The 14815-nt window shown below is 40.6% G+C and overlaps 3 protein-coding genes across 13 annotated transcripts in view; 1 reads left to right on the top strand and 2 right to left on the bottom strand.

Annotated features, from left to right (window-relative positions):
* LOC118409373 (myosin-11-like) overlaps positions 1-4517 on the bottom strand; it is a gene marked incomplete in the record, with an annotated part of 5427 nt that extends 910 nt beyond the window's left edge. The window contains 6 exon segments of the mRNA XM_035810357.1: positions 70-317; positions 768-900; positions 1122-1178; positions 1541-1678; positions 1946-2099; positions 4296-4517. Of these exon segments, the coding sequence (XP_035666250.1) occupies positions 70-317; positions 768-900; positions 1122-1178; positions 1541-1678; positions 1946-2099; positions 4296-4393 (828 nt within the window).
* A 379-nt stretch (positions 4518-4896) lies between these two features.
* Positions 4897-9567, top strand: LOC118409374 (F-box only protein 22-like). Its single transcript, XM_035810358.1, has 6 exons — positions 4897-5093; positions 5835-5952; positions 6164-6362; positions 6792-6962; positions 7647-7812; positions 8111-9567. Exons 1-6 carry the CDS (start codon positions 4906-4908, stop codon positions 8541-8543), a joined length of 1275 nt encoding a protein of 424 aa, XP_035666251.1. The 5' UTR covers positions 4897-4905; the 3' UTR covers positions 8544-9567.
* Positions 9153-14815, bottom strand: part of LOC118409368 (solute carrier family 12 member 1-like) — a 28629-nt gene continuing 22966 nt past the window's right edge. For 6 of the 11 annotated variants that reach the window (XM_035810348.1, XM_035810344.1, XM_035810341.1 and 3 more), the window contains 7 exons: positions 14592-14675; positions 13693-14022; positions 13386-13497; positions 13137-13223; positions 12744-12879; positions 12455-12522; positions 9153-12062 (listed from right to left, as the gene is read on the bottom strand). In XM_035810348.1, coding sequence (XP_035666241.1) covers positions 11927-12062; positions 12455-12522; positions 12744-12879; positions 13137-13223; positions 13386-13497; positions 13693-14022; positions 14592-14675 — 953 coding nt within the window. In that variant the 3' untranslated portion in view covers positions 9153-11926. The remainder of the gene's footprint in view (positions 12063-12454; positions 12523-12743; positions 12880-13136; positions 13224-13385; positions 13498-13692; positions 14023-14591; positions 14676-14815) is intronic. The other 5 variants (XM_035810350.1, XM_035810349.1, XM_035810346.1 and 2 more) reach the window with 1 other exon arrangement.

Raw genomic sequence — 14815 nt, forward strand, 5'->3', positions numbered from 1 at the left:
CCGCCAGTTACTCTCAATTTCTTTCTGGACATCTAATTTGCCATCATCCCTAGGTGAGGGCTTTAGCAGCCTCTTGCTGGCCTCTGCACTGTGAACTCTGCCCTTTGAACTGTTGAGTTTCTGGAGCTCCCTGATGACCCTGTCCTTCTCAGCTAGTTTGGCCTCCAGTTCGCTGATCTTGTCAGCCTGGGCGGACACTTGAGCTGACAGCTCCAGGATGAGATTGGTGCGGCCACCGTCGTACTCAGAGGTGCTCCCTTCCGTTGGTGTGTCCGGGCTGTTGTAATCTTTCAGGAAATTGCACTTATCCAGCTGAGCTAAGAATGAAAAAAAAATCTAAATTGTAAATGCTGAAATACAGCTGTCCAACCAGTAAATAGAAATAGCTTATAGGAAAGAGATACTTAATTCAAGAAATTCCATCAAATGATACAAATGCTAGTGGGTAATCCACAAGGCTTCATATCTCCCCTCTTTCCCCTCTTTATCCAATACACATTAACATACTGATGGAATATTCTAAGACTTCCTTTTGTGAATAGCTTCACTTGGTTGGTACGTCACTGGATTACAAAGTTCTTTGTACACCAGTACACTAGCCAACAAAAAACTGTTGGTCACTGTCTTTAATATTGCCCTGAGTGAAGGGATACACACGGGTGAGGTAAAAACGCTTTGTTGTATAAATCAATTTTGTTATCCATTCTGCTCTATTGCTGGTATACATGTATGCACCCAAAAGGAAGAACATTGTACTGATGGCTAACCTATAAGTTTGGAGTTTTCATCCCCCAGTTTTGTCACCTCGTCCTTCAGACTGTACACTGTCAAAGCCGACTCTTGTTTGGCTTCAGCCAGCTGGGTCATCACACTCTTCATCTTCTTCTTGTACTTCTCTCTCTGGAAATCAACAGAGGAAATACATTTCATTCTTTAAACTGTAACTTCTGCTTATCATGCTTGTTCTGAACTTAAAAGAGCTACAGTTTCTTTATGTGGCTAATCCAATGGTCAGCAGGGCAATCTTCCCCAGGCCTTTACTTGCTTACCAGTGTAAGTCCTACAGGTTAAATGGTGTACGTATGATGGCTAATTGTAATAAGATAGGAAAATAAACATACCATCTTTGAAATTTCCTGTGTAACAGCACTGGTTTCCTTCTCCAACTTCTGTATATACTGGAAAACAACATTCAGAGGGTTATAAAAGAATACTATACTGTGTTGCAAATACAACTATATGTGCTAATCACAGGAGAAAAAGACAATTTTGGTTGCCTAGTATCCAAAGCAGAGTCTTGGCAGGTGTAACAGCTTTGGATACCAGGCTCAAATTTTGGGTAAGATGACAAACATTTTACTCCTGTGATAGGCATAAATAATTGCCTTAAAAAATAATATGTCTTAATATGTCCCCTTGTTATGTATTATGTAATAATATGTCTTAATATGTCCCCTTAATATGTCCCCTTGTTGCAACACTTCTTAGTTCCACCAATATTTCTTAGCTACATCTGTAAGAACAGAGGAGAAACAGGTACCAGGTCCTTGGCACGGAGAGTCTTGGAGAAGTCCTGCTCTGGTTTGCTGTCCTGTTCAGCTGCTGTCATCTCCACTTGCTGTTCCAGACTGGCAACTTTGTCCAGCAGCTCCATGTTGGCACCTTCAACCTCTGCCATCTGTGTAGAACATCATAGTGTATGTCAGGTCAGGAATATGGCAGAAAACAGATCAATCACAATCATGAAATCTGCACTGTGAAAGAAAGTTGCTAGGAGGACTGCTCTGGCTTGCAATAGTGCAAAATCATTGAAATACAGCTTTGAATATTTCTTAAATATTTGCATGACGTTTTGAAGGACTGGTGGATATTGTTTGGACAACAGATGCTTAACTCTACCCACTCCTGGAGATACATATTATAGTAATTACTAGTTACTAGTCACCTGTGTCTGCAGAGTTTTGACTCTCTCCTCGGCCTCCAGCGCCCGTGCCTCCATCATGGCGAGCGTCTCCCGCTCCGTGGCCAGGTCATCCTCCAGATGCCGCAGCCTGGCCTGACCAGCTGACCCCAGTCTGGCCACCAGTCTGCTGGGTAAGCTGGAAGGTGGGAGATCAGAATGGTGACCATTACAGTCTGACCAACATGAACATTGTTGCTGCAGTACCTTTTTTGGGCTGTTTTCTAATTGCTTGCGTGATGAACATACCAAGAGAAGCTGGGCATTGTAGCTGAGAAAGCAAACTAGTTTGAAGGCACATAGTGTTATATACAGTTTTATATTTATAAAATATCCGTGTGTTGACTTTGAAGAAATATGTAACCTGAAGTTCTTTACCTCATAATAACCCACACACACAAGAAATGTGGGGGCTATGTAAACTGTTTGTGTTGTCTCGGGTTTGCCAACAACCAGGGTAGGGTTCGAATATGAAGAAATACAACCTGACCTTTGTCATATACAGTTTCACGAGTTCAGGATAGCGTTTCGGAAACAATAATGTGGGGCTTTAATAAGCTTAGGGACCGTACGATATTTGTCGGGGGGGGAGGGCTGGTGCATTGGAAGTCGGATCAAAAAATTTTTTGATGGCCCTCCCCCCCATCTCAAAAAAATCTAACGTGACCCTCCCCCTCCACCTAAAAAAAATCAACATGGCCCTCCCCCCGACAGGCATAATCAAACGGGTAGAAAAACAACCGATAAAATAATCTTGATATAGACGTTAGGGCACAAGGGCGCCAGTGTTCTCGCCAGGATTTTTTCACAGCGTCGGGGCAGGGTTCCGGGGGCATGTTCCCCCGGGAAAATTTGGATTTTTAAACCCTCTAAAACAGAATTTCCTGCAATTTGAGAGGAAAATTATGCCCTTGAGATTGGATGCCGGTTGCCTTTCTTACTCCCGTTTTTCAGTAATCGACGTCCGCCCCCCCCCCCCCCCAAAAAAAATATGTTATAGCTATAAGCTCGGGGAATCAGCAGTCCGTGATCTGGCCCGGGTATTATTTGTCCAGTCATGTCTATATGAAAACTTTGGGTTTTTGATGCTTCCAAACAGGGCTTTAGCCAGTGAGTTCGTCAGCCCATGGAAAAATCCTGCCAATTTTCCGACATTGAATAAAGAATGCCTACCTCGTGCGATCGATGTTGCGCCCTCCTGCATCAAATGCTAGTAGTTTTTCCAGAGGATAAAATAACGGCGCCATCACACCTTGTGTTTTTTTTCTATTTTGCCCGATGATTTTACTAAAATTTATCATTTATCGAATCGGTCGGGTTTTACGAGGCCGAGCCGTCATTTTCTACGAGCGTGCGTTTGTTTCGTGCGACCTCAGGTAACCCCGTTTTCGGCGTGAAATCTTTGGCTCACCGCTGAATTTCTTTTTACATAGAGACCAAGAACGTTATACATTATACGAAGGACGGTGATCTGCTGCGTCTTTGGCAGTGATCAGTGCCGGTGTAGCCTTGAAGGAGTAGCCAGAAAAGACGTGCTGGGCGCTGCGATCGACAGTCTGTCTGGGGAGGGGGGCGTGCCGCGCCATGTGCCACAGACGACAATGCGAGTGCACAGCCGACTCGATCGACGCTTGACAACAATATTGCGGCCCCTTTTCTGCCACAAATTTTGTCCTTTTGAAACAAAAGAAATGTTGTAAATAAAAAATAAAGTGTATAGTTTTGGATTCTTCACATATTTACCGCGCACCGCTTTTGTAACTTAAATATTTGGGGAAACTCAGCCGAGCCGAGTGCGTCTTTCCAGAAAAAAATAAGTCCGGAGACGGAATGACACAGGCGGGAACGCTGGTCCAGGGCAGCGCCACTTTGGAAGACCTAGGGGGGCGAAGCCCCCCGGAAGCTCTTGCATTTTAGGCTATTCAGAAGGCTTATTTTATCAGTTTTAGGGCCATGTCAAGATATCAAAACAGAAAATAGTATAAACAATTCTTTCCAAAAAATTAACATGGCCCTCCCCCTATTTCAAAAAAAATTAACATGGCCCTCCCCCCACCTCAAAAAAAATTAACATGGCCCTCCCCCCCTAACGCACCAGCCCTCCCCCCCTGATAAATATCGTACAGTCCCTTAGGTATAGATGTAGCCTGGTTCATTTTGTCGAATTATGTTAGCAACATACTGTCGATGGAAACTATTGCATTGGAAAGTTCAGCATGCAATTCATAATTTTTTAAAGAAAGCTGTGCAAAGCAAAGAACCCTTGGTGATGGTCTTTGTCTAAAATATCTGCATGAAAAATAAAACACGCACGCGTCTCGGAAGAACAACTTACCTTCCGCTTTTACGGTTGTTATTGTCGAAATCCATATCTTTCAGAACGCTCTGTTCAATATGTATTTCTCTAACGTCCGAGCTGGCACCATTCCCCATTGCAAACGTCTAAGCAACAGTCAGAAACCATGAAAATCTTCGGTTACGTTCAGCTAAACATGCCCAGTGTCAACATCCGCCACTTCAAAATGGCGGCGTAGTGACGTCATGGCAACGCATAAACAGTCTCATAAAATATTAACAGTACACAAAAAAGGTAACGAATAAACATGCAAGGTCAATAGAAATGTCTTAGAATAATTAATCATAGGAAAAACCTATCGTTATGTTAAGATATCATAAAAGACAGTAGCAAATTGAGATCACGTGACAAAAGCAATACCACGTGATTCAGATTGCCCGGTGTTGTGGAGCTTTCTATTCTTGAAGGAGAGGGGAGAAAATATGAAATTTTATCTTCATAAAAGTACGCTTTGGATAGAAAAAGATAGAATAACAACATGATATAGAATACAAAACTTCTTTATATAAAGACATTATTATCAAATATGGTTTAAACTAGTAAGTATTGTACAATATTTAATTTTTTCACACCCCTATTTTGTTATTGTATGGTAGTCCACATTTTAAAGGCCATCATGGAGGCTGAAGTTTGCAGTGAGATGTCGTCCGAAAGTGTCCAGGATCCTCCTGCAGATCCTTCTGTAGACAAGGCGCTATGGGTGCTCACTGCCTTTCCTCAGATAGTCAAGAATGTACTGCAATATCTGCCAGCAAAGGCACTGATCCAGAGTGGCAGGTATGCGATGTTAAATACCCTGCTTTGTTGCACCCGGTTTCAAAACATTCTTGGTTGCATAATTAAAGAAGACTACTATTACTCTAGCTAAAGAAAAAGAACATCCCCAATCTATCAATCTCAATGTGCAAGACTTAGTTGACGATGTTGCATGAAGTGATGTGAATCACACCTTGACTACACCAAGGAGGTTAAAAAAGAGTCCTTGACTACACTGAACTGTAGATTTATATGTAACGTTAACTTATATACTAGTAATTTATATAAGAGCCAGCTGCAACCTAATAAGTCAATCATGGCTGCATAGCTGACAAACGATTATTTCATCATTATCATAATCTTCTCTAAAAGTGGGTCTGCAAAAACGGAAAGAAAGTAGGTCAATCTATTATCTCTAAGCAGATGTTGGGAAACAAATGCAAGATCTGGTTTGTGACATAAATCTGCTTGGAGATTTAGGTAATGCGAAATTCTCACGAAAGAAAGATATCAAGCCTCTATTTTGTCGTATACAGCTGACACAACCTTCAACAAGTGCCATACAGTTTCTTGATGTCATCATGAATTATGTTATCTTACATTACACAGCCTTTTGCTGCTAGAGGATAATAGGCCTCCCTTTTGGCTGGTCACCTTATAACATTAATCAGACAGAAGGCTGAAATGTAAGACTAGTGTACCCCCGTTAGAGAATGAGGAATCAATGGTATTGAACACCAATGCCTTTTATTCTATTTGCAGGGTATGTAAGCTGTGGTACCAGGAGGCCTGTCGTATCTTGCAGACCAGGCAGGATATGACATGGACAATGACAGAAGATGACATGCCAGTCAAGGATGAGCTGACAGAGTGCTTTGAGGTAAGTATGTAAATGTAAATGTTATATACTCTCCTCATCAAGCAATAGCACACACACACACACACAGACAACTCAACCAACAATCTTTTGCCCATTTTGCCATCTTGAACTTGTGGATTGAGCCTCTCAACAGAGCATCCTTCGATGCAGAATGAAAGCTTCTTCTGGGAAGCTAGAATCTCTAACATGTGAATGATTGTTCTACTGGCAGGACTACTCCAGTATTCCCAGGCTGGCCATCCTGTTCTGTGAGAGTTCCCTGTATGAAAAGATGTGGGACTCTGAAGACAAACCCAGTAGCACCAGGAACAAGAGGAAGAGGAAGAAGGAGAGCAACATGATCCAGAAAGTACAGGAGGCCCTGCCTGTTGGATGTAGTGTTGTGGGTGTGACAGTGCCAGGAGTGATCTGTAAGGACTATTTCATGCAAATTAAACCAAACAGCTGGATATTGAATACTACTATTCTGTTGTAGAAGGTATCACCAGACAGAAAGACTGATATTTCAATACATGTGTGTGTTTCATGTATATTTATTATACATGTATATAGAAGGGAGATTTTGAAAATTTCAATGACTTTCCTGCTGCGATTCTTAAATGTATTACTATTAGCAGAGACTGAGAAAATGTATGGAATGGTGGAAGAAATTTTGCATTATGATGTTGTTATGATTTACACTATTTTTTCCACTACAAGAGATTGGAATAGCCAAGGAGGTTAATTTTTAACCTCCTTGGAATAGCCTTTTTCTCTGCTTGCAGGCCTTATCTTTTGATTTTTTAACACTGGCATGGCCATAACATTGAGCTCACTCCTGTACCTTTCCTTCGTCACAGGTTGTTCTACGGACCTGTCAGTCATCACAGAAGTGGAGGATAACCCAGCCATGTCCGCTCTCTTCCTGCCTCACATGGACGATGTCAAAGTTCAGCCCTTCTATGTCTCCAACGAGGAATGTATCCATGGGCAGTTCAATGAGGATGGGGAGAAGGTTTTAGGTGGAAAAGGTACATATGTAGCAGTAATGTAACACTCACTAATCAAGTTGGCAAATCAAGCTGATGGAATATATTTTACATATACAGTACATATACAACCACCAATTAAGTAAGCATTATTATCTTCATATTGTAGGTTTGTATGTCCTGAAACTTTGACATTATGCAAATTTTGTGTATTTTAGTCTTAGAGTTAACTATTAAGTATTAGCCATGGTGCCATCCTAGTTAGTTTTTTTGAGGCTCGCATACTCTCTGCTAACCATTTTTTGAGGGAGCGAGTATAGGGGTCACATAAACTACATTGTAAATAGGATGGAACCCAGGCTACAGAGTTATTGTTGAAAATGGTCCATGTACAGATTTTTTCTTGCAAAGGAGGAAAATAAAGCCCCTGAAACCATTGCTTGTCACGAATCTATTTGCTTTTTGAAATACAATAATTTTTGATATATGGTTAGTATTCTGACAAATTCAAAATACAATGTACAAGAGCCTAATACAAATGTAATGGTGTAGTATCACATGCGAGTAGTTTAACAAAAGGCAACGGAGAAAAACATTTTGCATTTTCATAAAAAATATTGCCTTTCTAGTTGTAATCTTTTCCATTCAGCACTGCCCTTTTCCTGCAGGAAGATATAAATGTGTGTAGATCAGTTCCCCAGTTTAAGACCATATTTCCTGTTGCAGGACTGCTGCCAGACCCCCACCTGAAGGCAGTGCTCCTGTTGTCCTGTGGCCTGGGCTCGCCTGCCCTGCATGTGGTCTGTATGGAGCTGCTCAATGAGTACAAGGGAAACATCATCATAGCAGGGGCATATCCAGAGGAGGTCATCGCCCCACCTGAACTCAGTTTGTGAGTACATGTGTCATTTATGGGACTGCCACTGTCTTTACATGTCTTCAATTTGTAACATTTTCATTTTTTGATATGCACATTTGTGATTTACATGTACAGCAATCAGATGGATTGTCCTTTCAGGGTGTGGTACTTGTATACTGTTTTTCTATAGCTATCTACATTTGACTGAATTGTATGTATTTGGGACTGTAGCTGTTATTACTCTTTTTTGCAACGTTGTTTACGGTAAATCTTACATAATTGCTGATGTAACTTCAGGACAATCTAAAAACTGACAATTTGACAATTTCAGAGCCCAGCGGAGGGATGGGCTGGTGGGGATTGCCATCTCTGGGGAGCATGTGCAAGCAGCCTCCATCCTTCTGGACCACTCTGTGCGCACCCCAGCGGACGTACAGGGCGCCATGAAGCGCCTCAAAGCTGCAAACATCCCGCAGGAGAACAGCGTGTGCTTCATGTTCGCCTGCGTGGGGAGGGGATACTACCACTACGGGAAGGGAAACGTGGAGACTGAGGCATTCCATAAGGAGTTCCCCAACACCCCCATAGTTGGGTTCTTTGGGAATGGGGAGGTCGGGTGTGATCGGAATGTGCCCAAGAAAACGGCCACTCCTGAGAAATGGAATTTCCATGGGGGAAAGGAGGGGGATGATGAAAAATACCCTGACCTATTCCATGGGTACACAACAGTCCTGTGTCTGGTGTCGTTTGGGCAGAGAAAGTAGCATAGGTCAGGGGACTAAATATTTGGTCACAATGTATATTTGTACAGATAGAGTTACATTTGTACATGGTAGTCTGTAGGGTAAATACAGTTTCAATAGTTTCTGTTTTACATGAAATTAGTACAGGGTCATAAAATTTTAGTACTGTTCTTGACAAGAATCTGTCACTTTCATGTACGAACTGTATTTGGAACTGTAGAGGTGCAAATGAGACTTATTTCATCAGGTGATGAGAAAGACCAAGAGAAGGGGTTGAATGGGAGACACCAGAGTAAGTGGACTATAAACCATAAAATGCACTATGTATATACAGTATTACAATGTTCAAAATGTATAAGGAGAGAATACCACAACTAAGGGGAATCATGTTGCAGGCAAAAGTCAATTTCAAACAGATGGTGGACAGGTAAAGATTTCATGTAATTGTGCCTTGCTCCTTGTAAATACATTATTTTGGATCATAAACATTTTTTTTTGTCAAATAAGTCTGGCAACATCCTCTTTCAATGAGTTCAACAAGTTTGCGAAATAGCAACCAGAGTGGTGCCTGCAATCAACCACATGAAGACAATAACTATTTGCAAGCAGTACAAAATCCACAACAAGTCACATGTTTATGACTCTTTATTCTAACCACAATTACCAGTCCCAAAAATGCACATCAAACAGCTAGAACAAAGAAATACCTTGCCCATGACATGTACATACATGTAGTACTATAATACATAAAGTGAATAAAAATAGATGTGGTCTGTTCAAAAGCTTGTATATTTGCTATGTGGCAACAAACAACACAATACACTTCTAGTCTGAGGCACTGACACGGAGTATTAATTTAGAATGTTTGCTACTACAGACAGTATATCATTTGCACGCATTACTCTTCCAGATATTAATTCAAGTAATTGCTTATCATTGTCATAATAGCTGTCTTCTTTTCGGTGATTGACACAGGGCAAAATGTTCAATTAAACCAAGGAACATCTGCAGACTGACATTTACAGAAATACTATGTTGTAGAGTACTAAGTAATTAAAAAAAACAGCATTGCATTTACCCCATTAATCAAAATGTGATCAACAATCAACATTACCTTCAAGTTAGACAATGGGTGGCAAATCCTTTTAATTTGAAAATGTCAGTAGTAAGAAGACAGATTCCCTCATTTCCATGTCAAATACTATTTCCACATCAATCAAAATGATCTTGACCACCCGTCATCCACTTTGAAAGTTTGTCAGAAGACCTGTATTATGTATCGCCCTGAATGAAATAACCCCAACATACAGTTACATTGAGGAGTATTGCATAAATCTATCCATTGCAGCAGAAATCATTCTGCTAGAGTAAGTCCATTTTAAAAGTCAATGGGGCAATAGGATGTTCTATTATAACAGCCTTGGGCAGTGTAAGCATTCCTGGACTTTCCTCATTTTCTATATGTTCGTAGAGGCACTGAAGCATTTTGGTCCAGTTGTAAAATGTATTCACTATGATCTAAAGTGAGCAGTACTAGTATTCAATACGATCAGTTTCTGATGCATCTACATTTACATTATAGACATTATAGACATTATTAGGTTTGGTGCTTTGTGATTACTAACTTTAAAAGTACATGTAAAATGATTCATAAAATTTAGTGTACAATGTTATGCTGAAAGAAAGATTCCAGGCTCTGATTTGCTGTCAGTTACAACCTTGATTAGAACTGCCTAAAAGAGTAGCAGGGAATAGAGGAATAAAAATCAAGTTGGCACGCTGAAGCTTTGGGAAAAGGCCACAGAGAAAACCTTTCATTGTCAACCTTAGTCTTTCTATGCTCTGTCTCATCTATGCCTCCACAGTTGTATTGGTCAGCAAGGAGAGTCAAGGAAACTAGTTACACTATACATTGTAGCTACCTCTCTGTATGGTTTGAGGAATGTCACAAAGGTTCATACTATTATTTACTATTAGACAAAAATGAAAATTTTCTTGCATAGTATTAAAGGTAAGGCAGTATATACGTAGGATGTGGTACAGAAAACATATCTCCTTTGCTTATATATTCCTCATCCTGAAGCTTCCTTCTGAGGGCAAAAGAAACAAACATTCATGACAATTTTTCAATTTTGTATAAAAAGATCTGAAGTTCAACTGCTAAATCTAAATTGTACATTGTGAATTTTACAATGTGACCATATAATTATATTCAAGTACAAAAAATGAAGTTAGTCATATATATATCTTAAATTTATATTGTTAAAAAACAGATTATATGGCAAACATTGCTAAATATGTACAATATATAAGATGGCATCTACGGAGAATAATATCCACTATATGCATATGATATACAGAAACAGCATGACTTTGTTTTTAAAACTCCTAAGACTTTTTTCACTGCCAAGGCTAAGGCACCCCTTAAGGATTGGCATTTTCATTTCTTGGATATGGACATCCCTTAAGTTAACAACTTGCAATCACCTCTAGTACCATGTCAGTTGTCTAAACACACAAACAAATGATAAATACTGACATGACCATGTACTATACATTGTAGTTGCTAATTCCAAATAAAGCACTAACTTGGATATAAAATTGCTTGAGCAAGCTTCAAGCCAACAAAATCTGTCAATGTGTACAATTCTCTAAAGGTGACAGTATTCTAACTTGTAAATGTATGTGCAAGAAGTGCATATAAAGAATTAAGATATTATGTGCTATGATTGTAATAACCTACACTGGACATTAAAAAAATGTAGGAGATTGTCTTGTACGTAGATAACAGAATCACTAGGGAGTTCTGTGCTCTCAGAGGCCAAATATTTGAACTCACAAAAAAGCCTTTTTCAGAACAACATTTTGGATTGTCTATTGCTATTCTCCTTTGACTTGCCATTCGGAAGCTTTTGAAATGATATGCTGAAACAGCTTTCCACTACAGTTGACACAGTCTACAGAAAATAATGGCATCCACTAAATACATTGTAAACACTTTTTTAATATACCATGAGACTTTTTCACTGCCAAGTAACATTTCAATGACAGTAACATTTCAGTTATCTCAAGTTTGCATTGTAAGGTAAGGTTATAAGGTAATAATATACAATGTAGAAAGAAACATTCAATGACTTTGTTGACTGCATAAAACCTGTTTTGACGTCTGACAGAAAAAGCTGAACAGAAAACACAAAATGAGATGCAGCAGCATATCAGTGTTGTCAAGGTGGATGAAGCTGCCAGATTGCTGAGTGGAAAAAATCTTGTTCCTCTTTCTGTTGTGGCCATCCCTACAGCCAAGTGGCACTGCCCATCTCTCTGTCAAGCCTGACCATCTCCAGGACCAGCAGGGGACGCAGAGCAGAGCTGGATATAAGCTACATGTATGGATGCAGAGGAGACTAGGAGTAGAAGGTAAGGACACTCTGTTGGTTCCCCCTCATCATCAGGACAGGTGGAAGGTCCTTGGACAGTATCTCCAGCCAAGCCATGTACATCACTGTGGACACCACACCTCTCCTCGGCATGGGCAATGTGCTGTATACAACAACAAAGCAATGTCACAATATAGATGGACACCAGTTTGTAGTACATGTTCCTAGAATGTAGATTACAAAGCAATAGGGCAGTTGAACTTTATAGACTGATACAGTCTATGCTTTCCTACTTCATACTCCTAAGTAATATAGACAAATTCATGTTCTTAATTGGTTTAGACAAATCTTTGATTATGAAACATATCTGTTCTGAAGTGACAAGTAGTCAAATTCTTTTAAGTTTGTTATACAATATGTGCAATAAATGTCTTCATTAAATTTTATTCATTCAATATTGCAACTTCATCTGGTACAGCGAAAAAGAAACCACTGCAAACATACAAATGTAACTGTATTTACAGTACTGGATAAATCTGTAAAAATGTTACTTACATGACGATGAGGGAGGCATCCTTGGAATGTTCTTGTAGCAGCTCGCGAAGACGAAGGTGTCTGTTAACCTACAAAAATGACATGCACAATTTAACATTTCAAAGGACTAACAAGGTTCCACATAAGAGGTTTCTTATCATTTTTGACACATCTAAACCTAAGAATCCCAAAAGGTAAGATTGACAGGGACGTAAATGCCCATGAATCTTATTCTAGCTAGCTGAAGGGTATTGTCCTGTTCTTTATTGAGCTGACTTGTCTGTAGGATGACCATGAAATGTTGACTCACTCTGTCTCGGACAGTCTCATACTCATCGTCAGAGATCTTCTCTGGGTACTGCTCACGCAGCCGGCGGCCCTCGTCAGACTCAAACTGGTGTTCCTTCAGTCTCCACGGGTCAATCAAGTTGTCAAACTCAGTCTTACTGTAAGATCATAGAGAACATGTCTTCACTTCCCTAAATATAAAATGTGAAGGGGAGGCTTCGCAAACCAAACAAAAGGTTTTTTACTACTACAGTATTTAGCAGATGGACAAACATATGCAACAAAGCCAACGCCCAAGGAGCAGGTACTGTAAGCCCTTCCTAAAAATCACCCCAAAAATGGCAGAATGTATCCTAATTGTCGATAAACTGCTGAAGAACAAGCACATTTTTTAGAAGTATCTCAAGTATCTGACCTAGTTTCCCTGGGTTTGTGGTTCATGTCTCCCAGCACGTACACATCATGGACATCAATACGAAACTTGGACAGTAAGGCAGCCATCCTGTAACAAATAAGTGAAGTCAACAAGGCATACCATATTGTACTTTTCAATGTTGAGTATTGTCACCAACAAACATGTTTTGAAAACACATTCTATGCACTTAACTGAACAAAATCCTGAAGAGGTAAACAGCACTCTCCAACTTCTTCAAGACCAACTTACATTCTTCTGTCGTGGTCAATTCGAGACTTCTTGCCGCCAGTGAAGACGCGCAGCTTGCAGTGTTTCCACTGGGACTTCAGGGAGAGGAGGTGGGGCACCAGCAGTGTCAGACCTGACAGGAAAGATCACAATGTTAACTTATTTGAATATACATTTAGCAAGTAATGTAAATGTTGAAATTTTTGTAAGGATTTAGTGCTCTTACCACCGCGAAAATGCTTATGCCCATCTACCCATTGCTTCAACTGCTGGACCATTTTCTCCATACCATAAAATTAAATCCCATAAAAGTATTACTAGTATTCACCTCCATCATCAAACAACCACCACACATCGATGGTTCCTTTCTTCTGCTTGTTCTGGAAGGTGTTTGCGGTCTTGAACTTGCTCATGTCCACGTCCTTCAGGATGTTGCCCTCGTCCCCCTTGTGGATACAGCGGTGGTGGTTGTCCTCCTCTCCCCCCTCGTCCCCGCTGTCCTGCGCGATGTTCTCCGAGCTGGCGGCCAGCGGGGTCGTCTCGATCTCGTTCTCCGGGATCTCCGCGGGGGTCCGGTGGGGCAGGGTGGGCGAGTCTTGTGGAGAGTAGTTTGGCGACGACTCAGCGGAGCCTGCCTTGCTGTCCTCCCTCGGCATGTCTACAATAAGGGGTGGAACAGAATAACTGAGCGACCTTGCAAAACTTTCAGTATGTTATGGTCCCTCTATGGAAAACAACATAGTAGGGTAATGAAGTAAGGGGGGCAAATATATGCAGCATTGTATGAAGCAATGCTTGTGCAAAAAAGATATAAAGATGGATGAAAGAAAACAGTTTTAAGAAATTGTTACACTGAAAAAAAATGTATCAACATTTTCACACCTGTCTCAATCCTCCTTAATTAAGGTGTTCACAATGTGATGCAACAGAAACTGAATGCATTGTACTAACAATTCAGCCCCTCCCACTTTTAACTATTTGTGCTAGCGCTACATGTAGGCCCCATGAGTTAGACAGATATATATGTACATGTATGACACACATATATATATCTGTCTAACTCAAGGGGCATGGAGGAGCTGGCCTGTGTAGGGCCTGGAAACATTCTGGTCAAAAGAGGATGGTCTCTCACACAAGTAACACAATAAGACAAGGCACTAAAACACACAACATTTGGACAACATAACACAACGCAACATCCAACTACACAACAACAGAGTGTGTCACCTTGTGCAGAGTTATCGGGGCTGGAGCTAGTGTCAATGATAACCACAGCAGAGCCATTGCAGACAGGGAAGGGCAGTGGAGGTTCTGACACGTACACAAGAGCAGAGTGTGAGGGAGAAGGCAGCACAACAAACACACACTGGGTAACTCATGTACATGTAGCAGCATCTGATTGGATGGACTTTTTCTGACATAAATCTGAAGACTAGAGTTAAACATGTCCA

Source organism: Branchiostoma floridae, chromosome 2 (assembly GCF_000003815.2).
Source record: "Branchiostoma floridae strain S238N-H82 chromosome 2, Bfl_VNyyK, whole genome shotgun sequence".
Lineage (NCBI taxonomy): Eukaryota > Metazoa > Chordata > Leptocardii > Amphioxiformes > Branchiostomatidae > Branchiostoma > Branchiostoma floridae.